Below are 21,828 nucleotides of genomic sequence, written 5' to 3' on the forward strand. Positions count from 1 at the left end.
GAGGGAGGGGAGGAGGAAAGGAGGGGAGGGGAGGGGAGGGGAGGGGAGGGGAGGGGAGGGGAGGGGAGGGGAGGGGAGGGGAGGGGAGGGGAGGGGAGGGGAGGGGAGGGGAGGGGGACAGGGGAGGGGAGGGGAGGGGGACAGGGGAGGGAAGTAGGCGGAGAGACAGGGCAGGGGAGAGCAAGAGAGGCAGGCTCTCAGTTTGCTGACAGCTATACCTCGTGGATAAAAGGCTCTTCTTTCTTAGGGTTGCCAAACCCAAAGATTGGCTCTTGATGCTTGCTTTTTTTTTTTCCCCTGCAGGCCACCACCACTTCCATAGGATGGGATTAAAATAAATGTTCTCCTAATTCCTTTATTCCTTCCTTTATGGCTACCTCTAATGTCTCACATACATTCAAGACTAAGCTTTACATTCCCAAAGTCCTAGGGCTGTAAATGCTGACAAGGACTTTTCTTAATCTGATAAAACCGTAAGAACCCTTAACATTTACAACAGGGTGCTGTTGGCTCAGCCAATCAAAATGAAAAGGAGTGAAGTTCTTTGAAATGCAATCTCCACAGTACTCACAGTTCTCTGGTGTGTGACCACCAACCTCCTAACTTTCCTCCATCCACGCACCCGCAGGCCTCCCCTAACTCTCCAACTGCCTACAGCCCACTTGACCCTGTTCCAACTCTTCACAGGCTGTTTGAGAGCTCAACCCTCAGGGAACAGGGGACTCAGGCTCCCAGCATGTGCTCTTTCAATTCCTAAGATTAACTCTTAATTTCTAAATAGCCTCACATCTAACTAAATACTGAAAATTCTCATCTCTGTGCTTTCCATAACTATCACCCTGAGGCATGACACAGCAGTGCACGGCTCTCTTCTTTTCAAATAGTGCAGAACAATGTAACCAGCTAAATTCAATACTAGACACAATTTGAAGGGAGAAGGGGTGGCATTAAAAACACTGCTAACATCTCTGAATTCTTTATCCCATCAGAACATTTGAAATGAACCAGTTCAGCTCTCCAGCTGCTAACAGATACATTTGCACCGGATGGGCACAGGCCATGCTCCCATCCTCACAGACGGACGGGCCTGCGGTCCAAATGGTCTCACCCCCAGGTTCAGGCAGTGAGGAGCTTACTTCCTCCAGGCAGCATTTTTGGCTACCTAAAGCAAATCTATGAATGAAAGCAACATAAGACAAAGCTATTCCCTGAAACAACTATGCTCCTATTTTTTCTAGAGGTTCAAATGACCATTCTATCAATTACTTACCAATAAAACTATTTATTGCAAGATTTACCCAAAGGTGGTAAAATACAGTGTCTTATTCAGCCAAGCAGATATTTACCTTTGTTTGGGCCAGGTCCTTGTCCAGGGTTAAGAGGGGGGATGCGACCTTGTGCTCCCTGCTGTCCTAGGCCTGGTATCAGGGGCGGGGGACCTGTGCTCTGTCCTTCCTGAAAAGATGTTTTTAAAGAGGGGGTGTGAAACCATAGGCTTGTGCTTCATTAATAGCAATTTTATTACAATGTGACAAGATAAACACCTCCAGTAGTAAATGTATAGCTAGTGACCTCATAGCAAAACTGTCCTTAAATTGGGGGAAAGGAGATACTTCTCTTACCATAATAAGAGGAAACACAAATATTTTAAACCTGCTGATAGGTTTTATTTAAAGCTAGATCTTTACTTGTTATGCTAAGCGAGAACTTCAATGGAAAGCCAGAAATCGTGACATAATGAGGGCACTTGCACAGAGGAACTCCTGCCAAAAGGAAGGCAGGCAACTCCCAGGACAGGTCACCTCTCCTCTGGCATCCGCAACTCCTTTCCAGCTGCAGGAAGGCAGCAGGGCTGGGTTTGAAAGGGGGAGTGGGAGAATGAGAAAGGACTGGGCTCTTGATGAGTGAGGTGCTCACACGAGCTTTCTCCTTTCACCTCCCTCTCATCTCTACCTTCCAGACTCCTCTGTCCTTAGCATCCTACTGCTCAGTTACCTGGCATCTTGTTGGATTCATTTGGTTCTTGCAGCTTCTGTCTCATACAAACCTGCTGCTCTGACGCTCTCAATCTCCTTGCTCTGGACCCCACGCTTGTCCCTAGTTCTCATATTCTGTATTTTTATCTAGCCATGTATAAATTCTGATTCCCCACACTGTCCAGGGAACTTGGATCAGGTCTGTTGTCAAACACACACACACACACACACCCCGACTACAGGAATAGCACAGCTTAAAAAATCAATAGCAAAGTTGTTTTCACATTCCAAACTAGCTTACATAAAAGAGCAGTCTTATAGGAGGGATGGCACTACAGCTACAAACATAATACCAGTCATTTCTATACTCTTGTTTTCCGTACATTTCACCCAAAAACTACTCTTATCAGCATCTTTCATGCTGTTAATTTAACACCTAAAAGCAATTCCAGTAAATTAAAACAATTGGTTTAAATAATTTGCCTGATCAAAGTGAAGAAAGTCAGATTTCAGCATGTAAGAAATATGAGCAAAGATTTTCATTAGGCAACCTTTGAGATATGAAATGCCCTATTTCAAACCTTCACATTCATTCTACCAATATTTCTGTCATTTAAATCTTTACAGCCACTATGCTTTTCATTTATAAAATCTTTTACAAGAGAAAATAAAAACTCTTAATAGCCAGGCTAGCGTGGCTCAGCGGTTGAGCATTGACCTAGGATCCAGAAGATCAAGGTTTGATTCCTGGTCAGGGCACATGCCTGGGTTGCGGGCTCAATCTCAAGTAGGGGGTGTTCAGGAGGCAGCCGATCAATGACGCTTTCATCATTGATGTTTCTCTCTCTCTCTCCCTTTCCCTTCTTCTCCCTGAAATCAATAAAGACTTTTTTTTTTTTTTAATAGTGCACAATAAATTCTGGAAATAAACTCAAATGCCATCAGATTCTTCATTGCTATGACATTTTTAAGTTCTGGAAGATCTACTGAAGAGTAACACATAATCTACTTATTTAGCTAGTTATTTTAATTCCATAAATCCAATGGTCATCTTCACATTACAAACTCCCAGAGCTGTTAACAAAGTGTTTTCTACACACAGTACCCGAAGCATAGCCTCCCCAAGTGAATGGCGTGCCAGGGAGTCGACGTTGGCTCACTCTCTCTGAAATTTACAAGAGCATAAAAAACGCAGAGCCCAGCAGTGTTAAACCCATCCATGCTCATGCAATCCTTTCTCCCCAAGTGATCTGAACTCTCCTCACACCGCCTCTCCAAAACAAGTTCAGGAAATGGGCAATATAACTTGGTTGATAAAAGCAGAACTGTCAAAAAGGTCAAGAAAATTTCTGTAGAAATACTCCCTCCTGTAAATATTTTTGTAAGTAAACTGAAAACAACTTGGACAGAATTCCAGCCACAGGGTCCCCATCTGAGAATGCAGAATTCTGGCCTGAGAGAGCTCTGAAAGCATTCACTGAAATGAAAACAGTGAGATCATGGGCTACAACGGACTTAAACACCTATACTATCTTAAAAAGTAGAGCTGGCAGGCCCATGAAACACCATGCTACAAAGTAAAGGACCCAGAAAAGGGAGCACGACAGGCTCAGCAGCCTGCGAGCTTCCTCCCCAGGGACACAGCTCTTTTGCAGTCCTGGAACAATTATGAACTGGATTCAGTTGAAATCTTTTCTGGAAGAACACCTATTAAAAAATAGGTTGAGAAGTAAAGATTCAATACTGTGACACGTTTAATGGTCTATTTAATTATTCTTATCACCCTCTTTAGCTGTGATTCTACTCTCAGGCCACTATCACCACTAGAGACATTTCTATTGGCTGTGACTGCTTTGCACAGCATTCAGTGCAGCGTCAGTCAAAGCATTATTTTCCCCATGTGTAATGCCCACAAATTGGAAATAAATACCTGATTGAAGGGGGCCCGGGGCCCATCACCTAGCAGAGCTGTTTTCTGCTGCTGAAATGGTATTTGCCCTTGAGATGGATGTGGCCCTCTTGCTGGGTTCTGCTGTCCCTGAGGTCCAGGGGGCCCTTGCATGCCACCCTGGGGTGGAGGTCCCAAAGAGCCCTGGGGCGGCCCCTGCTGTCCTTGTGAGCCTGGAGGCCCACGCAATTCCTGGGGAGGGCCCAGCATTGATCCTTGAGGTGGAGGCCCCTGCATGCCTCGCATCTCCTGAGGACCTCTCATTTCCTGAGGGCCATGTCCCAATAGTCCACTTGGAGGGTGAGGTCTCATCTCTTGAGGTGGGTGGCCCATCATCATGCCTTGGGGACTAGGACCTTGATTCTCTCGAGGGCCTGGAGGACCCTGCATTCCTCTTGGGTTTAATCCCATCAGAGGTCCCTGAGACACAGGACCTTGGATCCCCTGAGACCCTGGCCCACCTTGTATCCCATGAGGATGAGGAGGTCCTTGCATTCCTCTGGGACCCGCTGGCCCCTGCATACCTTGAGTACCAGGAGGTCCCTGAGGGCCCATGTGCCCCTGGGGACCAGGTGGGCCTTGGGGGCCAATGTGACCTTGTGGGCCAGGTAGACCTTGGGGACCCATATGACCTTGAGGACCAGAATTACCCTGTGGCCCAGGTGGTCCTTGAAGTCCCAAAGGGCCATGAGGTCCAGGATGCCTTTGCATTCCTTGGGGCCCATGTATGTCCTGAGGCCTTGGCAACCCTTGGGGTGGGCCCTGGGGCCCTTGTGGTCCCATAAATCCTTGTGGCCCTCCGCCTCCCTGATGCAATGGAGGACCTTGCGGTCCCATTTGTCCCTGGGGTCCAGGGGGTCTAAACTGTCCCTGTGGCCCTGGAGGCCCAATCTGAGCCATGTTCATTGGCATCTGCTGAGATGAATGGGGCTGTTGAAAACCTTGAGGAATCTGAGACATTGGACCTTGTCCTGGGAAGGGCTGGGGTCCAAGAAGAGGAGTGCCAGATGAAGGAGGAGGTGGAATTTGTTCAGCCTGTTTCTGTGCAAGCCTTTCAATTTTAAGTTGCTAGAAAGAAAAAAAAACAAAAAACAAAAAAACACACTGAAAAATGAGTCAGAAGATGACAATGCTGCTGTCACTTATTTTGCTGGGGGAGTCTCAAAACAAACACAAGGCATCAACCTCTTAATACTCCCAGCAGTAACTAGAGTCCATGTAGCATTCAGACATTCGGAGGGCATTCCAGCCTCCAGACTCACTCTAGACTACTTCTGAGCAGCTGGGAAATGACAGTCATCCTGACCAGAAAAAGCCCAGTATTTACCAGAGTTTTCTCCTTCTTGGTAGCTGTCAAAGGTAGGAAAACTAAGAACTACCTGCTTTAGAGCTGACAGGAAAAGAAAAATTACCTTATCTGTAGATAAATAAGTTAATTCAAATTTAAATGATGTTGGCTTTATTTTTTCTATTAAAAATATATATTTAACTTAGGTCTACTCACTACTTGACTGATCCAGTTAGAAACTAGCTCCCTACCACAGCAGTAAGAAGTGGTGGTGCCCATGAGACCCATCCGAGAGCCCACCCCTTCTCCCTATGAGCATACCAACCAACAGTGTTACCACTGCCTTCTCAGAGCACCCCGACTCCCCCAAGCGCCCTCACACCTCCAGAAGCTGGGGGTTAGTATACTGCAGTGTGGCCATCTCTTGCTCGATTTCTGCTTGTGTTTTTTTCTTCTCTTCCAACTTAATGTCCTCTTTTCTGTCATTCAGTACCTCGTTTGGGGCAGGAATTGGAACTTTATTTTGCATCCAAGCCTTGGGAAAGAAGAGAATATTAAAACATACCTCAGTGTGTAAATTATGACAGAATGAAAAAACCGTTCTGTAGTATCATTGGCTCATTCCAAGCTCCCGAATACAAGTTGGCTCACCTGGTGTACTGTCTTTATTTCTAAGGAGTGGAATTTGGCAAGCACACTACTAATTAATAAAAGCTGTAAGATCTTGCATGTTATTAAGAATGTGAAGCTTGCCTGCCTCTTCAAAAGGGCACACATACTTTGTGCCAAGGGCACAAATAAAGCAGAAGACAGACAATGTAGGAGAGTCAACATATACTCTCTCTGCTCCATGCCTCTTTTCCCTCCTTCCTCCAATAGCATCAATGATAATAAGTAGGTGAGAGTAAAAGATCTAGAGAAGATTCATGACAAACTCAGCACTAACTGCAAAGCAGCAGACGGGAACTACGTCTAGGAATGCCCAAAAATGTGAAAAATGCTCCAAAAGCTCTATAGTACAGAAATATATTCAACAGACGAGCTAATCCAGACTCACCAAGCAGAATCTCCAAAGCGCAAATGAGATGGGGCCACTCACCTGCTGGAACTGAGCAGGAATAGGTTTTGCATACGGAACTTTCTTCTGAGGCACTTTTTTCTGATCCTTCTGCATCACCTCCTCCATTCCCCAGTCTAAACCTGGAATTGTCATCTCGATCTCGTTTGACTCATCTTTCCCTGTAACCATCCAGGTAAGTATTTAGTCAAGGAAGTGAAAGGAAATAACCACTTCATCAATGGACACATTTTTCAAAGAACAGATTAAATGTTATGCAGTTTACATGTATCAACATTTCTCAAAATAAATTATTTCAGAATTTTCAAAATAACTTAGTATCATGAAGATAAGAAACAGAGCTATAAACATTTTATAAAAAACAAACGTGAGGCACGGCCCCTCTTACCCATCTGCTCTTGTTCCATGGCTAGCTTGAGCTGTTCCGGGATTCCCATTCCCGGGATCACCGCCAGGCTATTAGGTTCAAGGTCATCTGTAAGTAGGAATACACTCACTATCAACAGAGATTTAAAATTAGCACTTTTATAAAAATGAAACCTATCGTGATTTACAAATCAATAACCTATAAAACTAAAATTCGTTTTGTAAAATCTTTTCAAAACCTAACACTTTTATGACAGAACATCTAATTTCAAAGGACAAGACGCAGAGCCTCACCATACTCTACGCCATCTTCAGACATTCCTGGCAGTAGGTTTAGATTGTATCGGTCTCGCATTTTATCGCCTGGTCGGTTTCGGGTCCAGAATTTGCTGCAAAATAAAAGTAATGGGATAGGGAAGGGAGGAGCATGATTTTAGTGTATTTCTGGGCACTTAACAGGATTAAACAGCCTCCTGGTAAACATAACAATTTTATAATGAGTCTCTTCCAAAAATTTAAAATGTAGATAGATTTTTTTCTAAATCAGAAGGCAAAACAAAATTTGAATAACAAAGTCATAATCAATCTCCTTCTTATAATATATGTGCTTATAAAACATCACAAAAATGTTCCTAAGCCCAACATAGAATACAAATTAAAACATCAACCTATCAATAAAAAATGTATATGTTTATTTCTATCTGCTCCATGAATACAGTAATTCCTTGTGTTTGTTTTTTTTTTAATATAAAACTTACCTAGTATGGTCATTTGAGCCTGAGCAGAGAATATGTCCAAGAGGATGCCAAGCCAGACTCCAGATCATCCCTTCGTGCGCCATCTCCATCCCACCCACTTCCTTCTCTACCCTATAACAGCACCACAGAAAGAAGTCTTTTTCACAAAAGTTATATGCATATTAAAAAAAAAAAAAAAAGACAGTTTAGTATGACATAAAGCTACCAAAGCCTGTTACTTTGAGTCTGTCAATTCCACATGATCCAGTGGTAAAATATGTTATTTTACCCAAAGAGGGGGAAATGCTTCAAGAATGATTTCACCAATAAGAAACAAGAAAATCTATTTTATTTGCTCTTAATGACTTCCACATCCAAAAATAAATGTGCTAAGTTTTCTATTCTGAGCTGGGTTTCCAGAATTGAAAACTGCAGGAAGTCTCTGATATAGGACATAGGAACACTTGGAGAAAATACAAACGGCATCATGTTTTACACTTTCAGGTGCTCTCTTCATAAAATATACAACTTCTTTACATAATAAATGTTCCATACCCAACATGCCAGAAGAGTAAAGAGCCATCAGACCCTCCACTGGCAAAGAGTCCTTCATGAACAGGATGCCAGGCCACAGCTGTAAACAAAAACACAGGGAAAGACAAAATTGTTAGGACCTCAGAATGCCACAGGCAAGTCAGAATGAGTGTATCTGACAGCCACTGACCTGTGGCTTCTTTCTTATGACCTCGGAAGACTTGAAGCTCTTCTTTCAGGTTTCGGATATCAAAAAGTTTACAGAGATGGTCACGTGATGCTGTGAGTAGCCAATTGCCGTTGAGATTTAATTTTACTTCCATCACTGTGTTTTTATGGGCATGACTAGAAACAAAGTACCAAGAAAATAAACTAAGAATTAAAAACCAATCCAAATCCACACAATGGCCAATTCTGTTGAAAAGCACATTGGTCAAGATGGCAAGAGGTTTAGCCTGGAAGTAATAAAGCATGAAGAAATAACATTACAGGACCACCGTTAAAAGTACATTTAAAATAAATAGGTCTGCCCTGGCTGGTTTGGCTCAGTGGTGAGCGTCAGCCGGCTGACAGAAGGGTGCCGGGTTCAATTCCAAGCAAGGATATGTATCTTGGTTGCAGGCTCCATCCCGATCCCTAGCCCTGGGCAGGGCCCATGTGGAGGCAACCCATCGATGTCTCTCTCACATTGATGTTTCTCTCTCTCTCTCCCTTCCACTATCTGAAAAAGCAATGGAAAAAATATCCTCAGGCAAGGATTTAGAAAGTAAGTAAAACAAATTGGTCAGTGACAGAAATAGTGTCCATTATCTAAGCACTGCTTTCTTTAACCAGTTAAAATAGCAGCAGAGCTTCAACTGCATATAAAAGTTTATCTTTGAAGCAGGGGAAGCATCTGAGCATATAAATTACTATTCAATAAAGCTCATTAAAATTTTTTAAATTCAATGAACCTCCTCTCATTAAGACACAGCATAAAAAAGAGCATGAGATAGTTCAAGGGTTAATTTGAACTCAAGACACTGCCAAGGGCCAAGGCATGCACAGTGCACATCTCCAAGCAGCAGCGCTCCCAAGGCATTCGGGTTGACTGCAGCCCCTGGGGTGTGCACCATGGAGGCCTGCTCCAACCAGCTCACTCTGGGTGTGGCTCACTTCCCAACCAGAAGGACCAGATACAGCTGCTCAGTCAAAAAAAACATTAACAACATCTTTGTATCACTGTGCATGTTTACAGATAATTAAGAGAGAATTTTATTATGTAGCTGCATCATAAGCAAGCACCTCAGACAAAAAGAAAGAGAACTGATTCAAAGGTGGAGGAAAAACTTCTCTAAAATAGACATAGTAAGATGGAGAAAGCTGGGCTGTATGTCTGGTAAGGGGCATACACATCAACTCCATATAGTGCCAAATGTATTATAATGAGGAGAGACAGTAAGTCAGGACAGTAATAACCACCTCATTCTCAATCTCTTCCTCACCCTCCACTCCTTTGATACCCACATTAAATTTAGATAGATGTGGCAGAACAAATGAAAAATTATTTCATTGAGAATTCAGAGATAAATCATAATTAATAAGAAAGTTATTGATACACGTCCATCTGTTGTCTATACTACTTTTTCAAAAATACATGAGGAGAGAAAGCTAAAAGTAAAGAATACAGGCAGCTTCGTTCCCCTGTGTTTGGGGACCAAGGTGGGGTTCCTATCACTTACAGTGTTGCAAGACTCTGCCCAGTCTTGGGATCCCAGAACTTGATTGGCTGTTGGCTATCTTTACTTCCTGAAACAACTAACCCTTTTGTTGGATGCCAGTCTACACACTTCACATCAGCACCATGCCCTGTCGGAAACAAGTTAAGATAAAAACCTAATCAGTCATATAGATTTAAAGCAAAACTCCATTCTAATTTGAAACAAAGTAGAGACACCTATTAAATGTTTTGATCCTGGCGCTCTTAAACTTTTTAAGGACTCTGGCCTTTGTGTCTGGGGGCCTAATGGATCCATGGCAGCCCCTCTTTCCAGGCAAGACGCACAGGAGCCTTCCTCTTCTGGAATTACGTGCACCTTCCTGCCCACTTGCTGGTGGTCTAGTCAAGGCTCTTTGGAGCTGTGCCTCTCAAGCCCAGTGTTTAAAGCTTTTGAAACTTTTCATGCTGTTCACATATTATCCTAATTATTAGGCACAATTCTTGCCCTTCACTTTAGTTTTCCCACCTGACAGTAGTCCTTAAGACAAAAGTCCTAAATTCAGGTTCAGACACCACTCTCTAGGTGTGATGGAAGGAAGAGTATTCCACCTTTCTGACCCCATCCATTCAGATGCAGAATGACAAAAATAACCCCTGCTTCATTCACATCTGTCAGATGAGATGCTAATAAAATATACCCTATTAATTATTAAATGCTGGGCAACGTACTGAGCACTTGTAAGTTAGGATCACCTCTTGAAATCCTAACAAAATGCTGAGAAGACTATCATGACCTCCATTTTATAAGTGAAAAGAGGAGGACTGGAAGGGTTAAGTAATGTCCCAGGTTCCAAAGCCAGTCAATGGGAACAGGAGCTGGGATCGGAGCCTAGTCTATAGAATTCCAGAGACAGTTCTCCTAACCACTGTGCTAGAACATGAGGTCCAATGTGATAGATTAACTGTGATTAAGAATCACAAAAGTGAAAATCAGAATCTATAAAACTGAAAGAAATGACCTTTGAAAAATTGAGTGCTGTCCAAAGAGAGTTCCCAGAATATGTTATACAGCAAAATGCACTAAGCAGCAGGTAAGAAAGAGGTAAAAGCAATGGGAACAGCTTCTTCTCCAACCTGGGTCAAGTCCAGCTCCTATGAAGGTTTAGATGGGAAAGAGGGAGGGTGCAGGAAAACAGAAAGCGGAGGAGAAGGAAGAGGCGGTTCCAGAGGCGATGGAAAGTGAGCATGTACTAACTCAGAGGGGAGTGATTCCCATCTCAAATAGGCACAGGCTCTCTGAAGACAGCACCCCACGCTGGCAAGCACGCAGGGAGGTACCAACTATCTGGAAAATAGTTTAGCAATGTGTACCAAAAGCAAGAAAAAAGTATATAGCCTATAACTCTATAATCCCATTATTTCAGAAAGTATCATAAAAGAATGGATGTCCAAAAAACAGTTGTGTACAGGATATTTACGATACTTATTTTTTTAAAATATGTCTTTATTGATTTCAGAGAAAGGAAGAGAGAGAGAGAGAAACATTAATGATGAGTCATTGATCGGCTGCCTCCTACACACCCCCTACTAGGGATAGAGCCCGAAACCCAGGCATGTGCCCTGACTGGGAATCGAACTACAACCTCCTGGATCATAGGTCGACAATCAACCACCGAGCCACACCGGCTGGGCTATAATATTTAATTTTAGGTGATAATGGTCCATTAAGTTTTAAAATTTCCTAGCCATGTCTTTTTAGGATCAAATCGTTGGTAGCATCAAAAGTTCTTTTTTAAAATATTTTTTAAAATTTTATTTCAGGGAGAGGGAGAGAGAGAGAAACATCAATGATGAGAGTCATTGATCAGCTGCCTCCTGCACACCCCCTACTGGAGATGGAGCCCACAACCCTGGGTATGTGCCCTGACAGGGACTGAAACCATGATCTCCAGGTTCATGGGTCAATGCTCAAACACTGAGCCACGCTGGCCAGGCACAGTAAAAGTTCTTAAGGCAAGCAGTAGGCTGGAGGCCTGAATTGTATTTCTATTTAATTTGTTCATCCTCAGTTCTTTTAAAAGAAAAGAACCACGAACTCTCTCTTCCCCTTTCCCTCCTTCAGATCCCCATTTCAAAATAATGTACGTTCATTGTAGAAAATGTAAAATCAGAAAACACACAGAGAAGAATTACCTTAATTCCACTCCTCGGCTTAATATTGTTTCTGTTAACAGTCTGATATCTAGACAACTTGCTTTTTTTCTGTCTGTAGAAATATGTACAGTCACTCATGTTAATTGTCTTTTACAGTGATGTCATCAGGAATGCTGTACACACAGGTGTTTTTTGTTTTGGTTTTTTTAAAAAAAAAATTAGTATCATGAACGTTGTAATGCCATTTAATTATCTATAGTATCATTTATAATAGGTGCACCATATTCCATTGAGCAGATGTGCCATAGTGAAACTTATTTTGTACTGTATTTGTTATTGCCTATTCAAAAAGCAGGCTGTATCATCAGGATGGTGTGGCTCTGTGGTTGAACATCGACCTAGGATCCAGGAGATTGAGGTTCAATTCCCGGTCAGGGCACGTGCCCAGGTTACGGGCTTGATCCCCAGTTGGGGGCGTGCAGGAGGCAGCCGATCAATGGATCTCTCATCACTGATGTTTCTTTCTCTCCCCCTTCCCCTCTCTGAAATCAATAAAGACATTTTTTTAAATTAAGTATTATACATAGATATGTATCTATTTTTACCAAATTTTAGGGGGAAAAGCATACGAAAGCACTTTTAAAATGTGACATACTATGCAAAAAAAGCTCATATTCTTAGCAGCCATCTCTACACTCACCTTCTCTGGGATACTTTCATTACATAACAAAAGCATGTCTGTTTAGTTTAAACAAATATATGCAAAAACATAAAAACTATCAATTCATAAAAAGGAACAACAAAATATTTTTTAGTTGCTTTAGTTGTGTTTTGTGACGTTTTCTAAAGTGTATTTAAGCAGAATTCAAGCAAGTGATGAATCCTGTCCATCGTTTTGTTAAATGAATTTACCCACATCCACATACACCACTAATAGAAGTCAAATTACACTGATTCTTGGATAGTATTTTATTAGTCACTGTCCTTAATAATAAAAATACTACTACTAGCAGCTGGCTGCTGTGGCTCAGCAGCTGAGTTGACCTAGTATCCAGGAGATCAGAGTTCGATTCCCGGTCAGGGCACATGCCCGGGTTGCTGGTTCAGTCCCCAGCAGGGGGCGTGCAGGAGGCAGCCGATCAATGACTCTCATCATTGATGTTTCTCTCTCTCTCTCCCTCTCCCTTCCTCTCTCTGAAATCAATAAAGATATATGTTTTTTTAAAATACTACTAACAAACATATATACTTCTTATTTATGGTACTATTCTAAGCAAAGTATACATAGACTCACCATCTTACGTAAGAAGAGTACAAAGTACAGAGAGGTTAAATAGCTTGCCCACAATCACACAGGTGGTACGTGGCAGAGTAGACATCCTAATGCAAGGAGCTAGCCCTGAGCCACTGCCCTCACATGTACCCCACACTGCCCTCATGTTTGCCCTACACTGCCTTATTAGATGTGAACAGGTTATTTGAAGACTTACAGGAGGAAAGGAAATCAAAACCATACACCATCTCATTTGCTTCGATAATGCACAGACTTGATGAAAGACAGTGTGTAGCAGACAGGGAACTAGGATAGGAGGGGAAGTAAGTATTCAAGCGTTTATATTATTTCATTTTTGAACCATGAGCATATTATTATATACTTTTTAAAAATTAAATACAAAACATTAAGAAAATATGTGCAAAAAAATATATGCAGCATGTTAACATTTGTGGCTTAATGAGACACACATCCAAACAGCACACACATACATTTGCTCAAAAATGCACAAAGTGTGTCTTGAAAAGTACACAAAAATCTGACAATACTAATTGCCTCCAAGAAGGGGAACTAAGTAGTGGAGGAAAAAGGGTAAGGTGTTTTCACGGTAAATTGTTTGATAATTTTAAAATATTGAAAAATGGGAATAATCTATTGAGAAAAATAATTTACTAAATAACAGTAGATTAATTACGTCTGGAATGTGAGTAGGAAATCTTTATAGGTAGCATATAATATTTTTATAAATTTTTTTAAAAATGAAAAAAGAGGCTGCATGGATCTAGAGGATATTATGCTAAGAGAATTCAGTCAGAGAGAAAAAGACAAATACTGTATCATTTCACTTATACATATAATCTAAAAAACAAAATAAATGAACAAAACAGAAACAAACTCACAGGTGCAGAGAACTCATGATCACCAGATGGAGGGTGAAGGGGGCGAGGAAATGAGCCAAAAAGGTGAAGGGATTAAGTAGTACAATTGCCAGTTATAAAAATAGTTGGGGGATGTGAAGTGCAGCACAGGAGCAACAGCGGCTAGTCTGGTAACAGTGCGCACGGTGTCAGGTGGGCACTGGACCTACCGAGGTGATCACTTCGTAAGGTATACAAATTTCTAGCCACTGGGCTATCCAACTGAAACTAATATCATATTGTATGTCAACTATAATTTAAAATAAATTTTTTAAAAGGAAAAAAATTTAAAAGGAAAAATAAATTGAGCACAGATGCAGATGGATATGCAACTGCTCCGTTCCTCAGAGGAAAAAGTCACTGAATCCCCAATGAGGTAACAAAAACTACTTGAAATGACAGAATTCTACGCAGTCATGTCAATGTCGATATATTTAAATCCACAAGGATCAGACCAGTAAAAACTTATCCTAAGAAAATAATTTTAAAGGGTTTTAAAAAAAACTTTTATATTTAAAAGATTGTATTTGAAAGCTTGTTCATAATTGTGGAAAAGTAGAAACAAATTTTAGAAGGGAAATGATTGAGCTCTACCAGCCAAAAAATGGGAGAAACATACAACGATAGAGATGAAGACTCTGGGAACAACAACAAATACTCAGGAAATAATGTCTTTTAAAAAGCAAAACAAAGTAAGACATGCACAAACTATGCATATGGCACGAGGGCGATTAAAATGCATATATACAATTACAAAAATGTAGATACAGATAAGCAGGAAATGAAAATTATATTGGGATAGTAGGAAAAAAGTAAAGTTTTCCTGTTCACATGTACTCTGTCATATTGTGGTTTTAAGCATAAACAACATGGATTACGTTTCTTCTGTGTGTGAACTTCTTGATATGGTTTTAAAATGAGAAAAAACAACAACACTGAATGTAAGTTACTTTGCTAGGTAATATTTTCTTTACCAAATTAGCACAAATTGAATTTGGTGACACCCACTGTTAATAAGAGAGTAATGGACCCTCTCATCCATAATCGGTTGAAAAGTAAATTAGTCCCCCTTTGGGGGAGACCATTTGCCATTCGTTACAGAAGGGAGGGCTACAGTGCACAGCCTCTCCTCCTGTAACTCCTCTCCTAGGAATTTACCCCATGTCTGTAGCTATACATACACCAAGATTTATGTACAAAGATATTTATTACACCTCTTTTGAATTTCAAGACTGGAAAGAACCTAAAAATGAAGCTCTGAGGGGTGATTTAGGAAAACTTAAGTAAACCCATATATTGAATTCAATACAGCTGTTAAAACCGACGCAGAAAGAGGAAACTTTTGGGGGTGACAGAAACGTTCTGTACCTTGAGTATAATGGTGGTTACAGAATGAAGCGGAGAAAAGGGACCTTTGGGAGGGAATGAAATGTTATATATCTCGATTATGATGTATATATTTGTCAAGGGTCATAAAACTGTACACCTAAAAAGGGTGAATGTAATCATGGGTAAATTATACCTCAATAACTGACTTTTTAAAATTATAAGCAAATAGCAAGGTGTAATTCAGTCCCATGTGTGAAAAGGAAACTTAACCTGGTAATGGTTTTTTCAGGGAGAAATGCTATGGGAATGAGAAGGCATTTATTCTTCTGCACTATGGGATATTTCCTTTCTACTGGTTTCTAACATGTGCTTTTATTACTTTACTTGATGGAAACTGCCCTTAGTTTCCCTCTATTATATCAATTATCGCCCCCATCTTCCAACACAGAACTGGCCAGTGCGTTGGTCTGGGAGACGTGCTGCAGAGCCTCCGTGGGGCGTTGTGTTACCACTGAGAGTTCTTGGACTCAGTATGGCTGAGTTAAGTTTCAAGGATACCATGGGTTTTGTGGTCTAGTATGCCAATACATACAAACTTAAATTTAAATAAATTATTATGTCATAGAAATAAGATCACATGTCAAACACATGGCTTATCAGTTTCGACCACTAACCCTTAAGAATGCCTCTGCACTTTTATCATTTCAAAGGTCCAGAACTTCAGGACAAAATCAAAGTTCTTTGTGATGCTCACACACAGAATATCCAGGAATGTAGTATTTGCAATACTGAAGCAAGGAGACTTAATGATAAATATATTTAAGTAACAACTGGTTTTATAGTCTAGTGACCTAGTTTTTTTTTCTTCCTTCCTTTATTGATTGATTTTAGAGAGAGAGGAAGGGAAAGAAACATTGATTTGTTGCTCCACCTATCCATGCATTCATTGGTGTATGGGAGGACACTCCAACCGAGCCACCCAGTTAGGGCCTAAAAAGATCTTGCTCAAGATTTTAAGACTTAAAACTTTAGGACTAAAAACTTCAAGTACTTAAAAAAGTGGAATGTAACTAAACTTTTCAGAATCAAGCTTGTAAAAGATAGGAAGATAAAACTCTCACCACCACCAAACCTGCTCTGGATCGTGTAATGCCTCCTACAGGAACTGATGTGGCCCTGTGTGGACTGACAGTAACCTACAGGTTGAGTAGGAGAAGCACAGTCCTCAGCAGGACGGCAGAGCTTTCAAGAAGCCAGTGAGATAGGCATGGGGTTACCAAGTGGACTGTGGTGTCCTGGGGAAAGGTCACAGTGCCTTATCTATACCTGACAGCAATTAGAAATAGAGGGCGTGCTTAAAGAAAGATTTCAATGTTGAGGCCTGCCAAATTCTAAATTAAGAGATTCCAGCTGCAAATCACTAAAGAACAAGATTGTCATATTAAATCAACGTGAGGAATTTCCTTTGAATACTTATACTTAAGAATTTAACCTGCACTGCCCAATACAGTAGCTATTTAGCCACATGTGGCTATTTAAATTTAATTAAAGTTAAAATTAGGCTCCTCAGTGACACTAGTGACATTTCACAGCTCAACAGCCATATATGACTAGCAGCTAGCATATCAGAAAGCACAGATACAGAATATTTCCATCAAAAAGCCCTATTGGACAAGACTGATTCAAAGTATAGTTAGCTATTTTAAAGAAAGTGTCTCCTTAAATTCCCATAATCGTGTTACTTTTATTCACTATCTCAGCTACACAATAAACAGCAATAACAAAAAAAAAATTATCTGCAGTTGACTAGAGCTAGGCAGGACTGCAGTTATCCTGCCCTGTAACTGACACACTTCCGTACACCTTGCCATGTCTCAGAACCATACAAGAAAAAATCAGGGGTAAAATCTAAAAACACACATAACTAAGAAGTACTTCTTTTAACCATCCGAGAAATAATCAGATTGCTTCTGAAAACCAGGGTCTTGAACCTAACTCCAAAGAAATTCCAAATTAACCTAAACAGAGTGGGTCTATCTTTAGAGGTTAAGCCGGGAGGGCAATGAATTTTGCATCATTTCTTAGCTAAATATTCCCTCAGAGTCTGAGCGAAATTATAGTGACAGGACTAGCACCTCTTGAAGACAGGTGGCATTGCTTTGTGGATTAACCTGTGCCTGATATAGCGGAACTGTTTAACTTATTTCATAATAACTATTTGTAAAAAAACAGATATTAACTGTACATTATAATTTATTCCAAACGGAAGATAAATAATTTTATTGATTCTACATGATCATTCTTTCACTCATTAATTTAAAACAAGTGTGCACGACATATACTGGGCTCTACCGTGGGTGCTCAATCTCTAAAATATGTGATTACACAAAATGAGGATTGGACACTGGAGAAGTATTTGTAGAATCACACAGTCCAGTTATAATCACTTTTAAGAAATTTAACACTTAGAATAAAAAAGATGTCTGAAAAAGACTGAAATTAAGCTAACAAAATAACTAATGCAGGTTTTGGAGAGACCTCCACAAAGTAAAAACAGAAAAATCTTTTTTTCAAATGTTACATAACTGCCTGAAATAGCAAGGTACAGAATACAAAAAAAAGATTGTCCTAACTAATGAAAAAATACTTAATGGGTATGTTTTTTAAAGGAGATCCTAAAAATACAGAAACTCCTTAATAAACCCTAAATTCTAAAACTAACAGGGTAGATGGGGTAGTCTTTAGCTACTTGGTGAACAAACAGTCCTAGACTTACTTTCTACTCCAGAAAGTGGAGCCTTCCCTGTCATTTCCTCTCAGGCCCGTGAGTGTGCAGTGCAATGAAGGACAGGAGCCGGTAAGGAAGGACTGGTTCTGAACGCTTCCCTGGCTTCTGTGGAACTGTATGTAAACTTTGTGTCCCTCAGCAGACCCTGCGCAGGGAAACAACCCTGCCTCAAGACAATGATTTGACCCCAAGGCTGGGTGAACAGTCTGAAAACCAATATACAGAGTTTTATTTGAAGGTCAGAAATAGTGTCCATTTTCCCGTTTTATTTTTCCTGGATCAGACCATTATATGAACAAATCTTAAGAAAAATTTCTTTTATACATAAATTACAAACAGCACCAAGATTTTCTAATACAGGAAGAAAAAAAGTAAACAATTCAAGTACCATGTTGTACAACATTAACAGCTGAGTAACTTATTCAAGAAAATGTGTAAAACATTAAGAACAAACTCAGGCTACTTCTAGCCACAGAACGTAAAATGTTAACAGGTCAGTTTAAGGCAAAGGGTATGTGTAGCCATGGTCCACAGCCAGACACCTCAGTAGATCAGGGAACTCATGAATTTAAAAATTTAAGGAGCATAAGTAACTTGTATGCTGGTCAATTTATTAGCACTTTACCTGTCTTTTTTGTAAAATTACTTTAAACTTGACCCAACAGTTAACATGAACTGGAAGTGATTACTACCAGTAACTTTGTCATCTAAATCTAGAAAGTTACATTAGTAAGAAACTATAAAGTTAATTAGAAAGTCAGTTCTGGAAAGAGTACACCTCTAGGCAGTGTTTTCACAGAGCATGTTCCAAGGAGTAATAGAGCACAGATTGATGGGGAAAGGGGTTCTGTGGTCAAATAATTGGACAATGCTTAAATTCAAAAACTGACAAGTTTCTTTCCATGTCTGAGAGCCCCTTCAGTGCTTTCAAAATAGACTGCAAATCTGTAGGTGAGAGTGGCCATGGGCTTCTTTTCTCAGACCACCTCCAAGTCCCTCAGGAGACGAACCTGGGAAATTTTGAAATGCTAGCTTATTATGTTGTCTGGCAACAAGCCTAAATTCAGGAGAGTGGAAACCTCTGAGGAAGGAGAGGAAGGCATTCGGGAGGAACCTGTAAAGGGACCTTTAACCATACCTGTAATGTTTACTTCTTTTAAAAATATCAGAGGTATCGCAAAATGTAAGGATATCATAGCCGAGTGGCAGCACAAAAGTGTTTATCAGGTTATAAAAAACTGGGACATGTACAGTGTCAGACGAGCACCCAAATAAACTCAAATGGAATAAGGAGACAGGTACATGATAAGTTTCCAATCTCTTACTCAAGTCACACATTTAATTTGCAAATGCAAGTAAAATGGCTTCTATTTATTTGTATTATGTTTTTACATGGGAGACTAACAAAGGCTGCCCGAAAAGAAATTGTCAAGCAGGTTAACAATTAAAATAAGCATACATCTTGCCCAGTCAGAGGGGCTCAGCGGTTGAGCCTCGACCTAGGATCCAGGAGATTGAGGTTTGATTCCCGGCTGGGGCACATGCCCAGGTTTTGGGCTCGATCCCCAGCTGGGTGCCTGCAGGAGGAAGCCGATCAATGACTCTCTCATCATTGATGTTTCTCTCTCTCTCTCTCCCTCTCCCTTCCTCTCTCTGAAACCAATAAAGATATATTTATTAATAATGAAATAAAATAAACACACATCTTGTAAGATCAATGCCATATAACTACTTCCGGCATCAAAGTGAAAATTTTTTATAAACATATGACTAAATATGTAATTCCTGAGTCCAATAAAAACATATATAGGCATAAGTTTTGCTGAAACTCACTCGTGAGAATTCTGTCAAACATACATTACGTGGGGGAGGTGCATAAACAGAGGAAAGCACTATTTCCGCCCTGGCCAGTGTGGTTCTGTGGTTGAGCGAAGGCCATTGGTTAGATTCCTAGTCAGGGCACATGCCTGGGTTGTGGGTTCAGTCCCCAATTGGGATTTGTACTGGGGGCAACCAATTAATGTTTCTCTCTCACATCAATGTTTCTCTCTCTCCCTCTCCCTTCTTCTCTCTCTAAAATCAGTAACTTTTTTTTTAAGAAAAATGGAAAGTGTTTTTTTAAAAAAGTACTATTTCCAAGTTTAAATATTATATTTAGAAAACTCTTGAGGCGTATGAAAGGGAGAAAAACAATCAGGAAATGATTGACATGACATTTCTTTCCCAAGTCAATCCTTGATAGTCTTCAGTTACAATAATCAGAAAGCAGCAACTCTGCGGCATGGTTTGTGCCAACCAGCAAATTCCTCTTTGTTGGCTTTTTTTTTTTAAGTATTTAAAAAATTATAAGACTGTTTTGGATAATATTCATCAAAGAAGCTTAAAGGGAAGGAATGCAACAAACCAATATTCCTTGAACCTCATTGCTGTTGTACTCTCCAACTGCTTATAGTAACAACCAGTATGACAAAGCACTTCAGGCATCTGCCGGGGCTGGAAGACACCGGAACCCCATGTGTAATGCAGAAACCAGCAGCAAAGTCCTTTGTAAGAGGGTATGCTGGGGGGGGGGGGGGGGAGGGGGGTCAGGTGATTAAAGGTTCTCTAGTAACCCTTTCTGTACACACTCATGACCCAATAGGAATATAGAGCTGATATAAAATTCTTCTAAAGGGTTAAGAAAAGCAGCATATAGTCCTGACTTGAAAAACTGAAGATATGTTAAAACCAAAAACACTGTCAAAGAATGCTGGGAGTCTGACAGTGCCAAGACCGCTAGAAAGAGCAGTGCCTACGCCCCCTCAACAGTGGAGTCACTGGTGACAGCAGATACGCTGGCCAACAGTGAAGAGAAGCCGTGACTGAAACCCCTACAAGAAACTTTAAATGATCCTTTAGGGAACTTCTAGGGTGGACTTTCCTTCTGAAAATGATGTAAAGAAGTAAACTGATTCACCCTCAGCTGGATTAAGGACAATTTTTTAAATGTGAAAATTAAGATACATAAGAGTATCAAACAACTCTGCCAAAGATCCTACAGTCTTCATAGCCATGCAGGCACACCACCAACTGGACTTGGACTCTCAGTGTTGCCACAGTCCTTTTGGCTACAATTGCACCATTTTGGTAAATGTGGGTCCCTGTAATCCTGTCCATCTACTACCGCTCACCTCTTGGAAGGATGGTAACAATGGCAACATTATGGAAATTTACCTGTATCTAAACAAAGTTATGTGAATCCCTAAATTCTGCTAGGGGTGGGTGTCTATCACATGATGCCCAGCAGACTGTGTAATTCCAGCTATAACTAAGAATTTTTTCTATATATGAATAAATTGAGATGGCATTATACTCCAATTAGATTTTTGTTATTAATCCTCACACATTTTTAGAGAGTAGAAGGGAGGGAGGGAGAGGGAGAGGGAGACAGAGGGAGGGGGAGAGAGGCGGAGACTCGGGGAGGGGGGGAGAGAGAGAGAGAGAGCGAAAGAGAGAAACATTGATGTGAGAGATACATATTGATTGGTTGCCTCCTGCATGTGCCCTGACTAGGGCAGGGGATTGAACCTGCAACCCAAGTACGTGCCCTTGACCAGGAATCGAACCTGTGACTCTTTGGTCAATGCAAACGGCTGAGCCACACTGGTCAGGGCTCCCATTAGATCTTGATAATTATCTCTGTCTCAAAGAAGAAATCAGATAACTGAGAAAACTTGAACTGGGAGCTAGTTATATAACCTA

General features: G+C 40.8%; 1 protein-coding gene across 1 annotated transcript in view; it reads right to left on the minus strand.

Moving 5' to 3' along the window:
* Window positions 1-21,828, minus strand: part of WDR33 (WD repeat domain 33) — a 102,175-nt gene that overhangs the window by 13,275 nt on the left and 67,072 nt on the right. Inside the window, exons 8-17 of the mRNA XM_016201703.2 lie at window positions 9,649-9,775; window positions 8,118-8,272; window positions 7,949-8,027; window positions 7,415-7,525; window positions 6,951-7,045; window positions 6,679-6,765; window positions 6,312-6,451; window positions 5,595-5,747; window positions 3,907-4,992; window positions 1,347-1,455 (exon numbers count right to left, since the gene is read on the minus strand). Coding sequence (XP_016057189.2) covers window positions 1,347-1,455; window positions 3,907-4,992; window positions 5,595-5,747; window positions 6,312-6,451; window positions 6,679-6,765; window positions 6,951-7,045; window positions 7,415-7,525; window positions 7,949-8,027; window positions 8,118-8,272; window positions 9,649-9,775 — 2,142 coding nt within the window. The remainder of the gene's footprint in view (window positions 1-1,346; window positions 1,456-3,906; window positions 4,993-5,594; window positions 5,748-6,311; window positions 6,452-6,678; window positions 6,766-6,950; window positions 7,046-7,414; window positions 7,526-7,948; window positions 8,028-8,117; window positions 8,273-9,648; window positions 9,776-21,828) is intronic.

This window comes from Miniopterus natalensis, chromosome 8 (assembly GCF_054644295.1).
Source record: "Miniopterus natalensis isolate mMinNat1 chromosome 8, mMinNat1.hap1, whole genome shotgun sequence".
NCBI lineage: Eukaryota > Metazoa > Chordata > Mammalia > Chiroptera > Miniopteridae > Miniopterus > Miniopterus natalensis.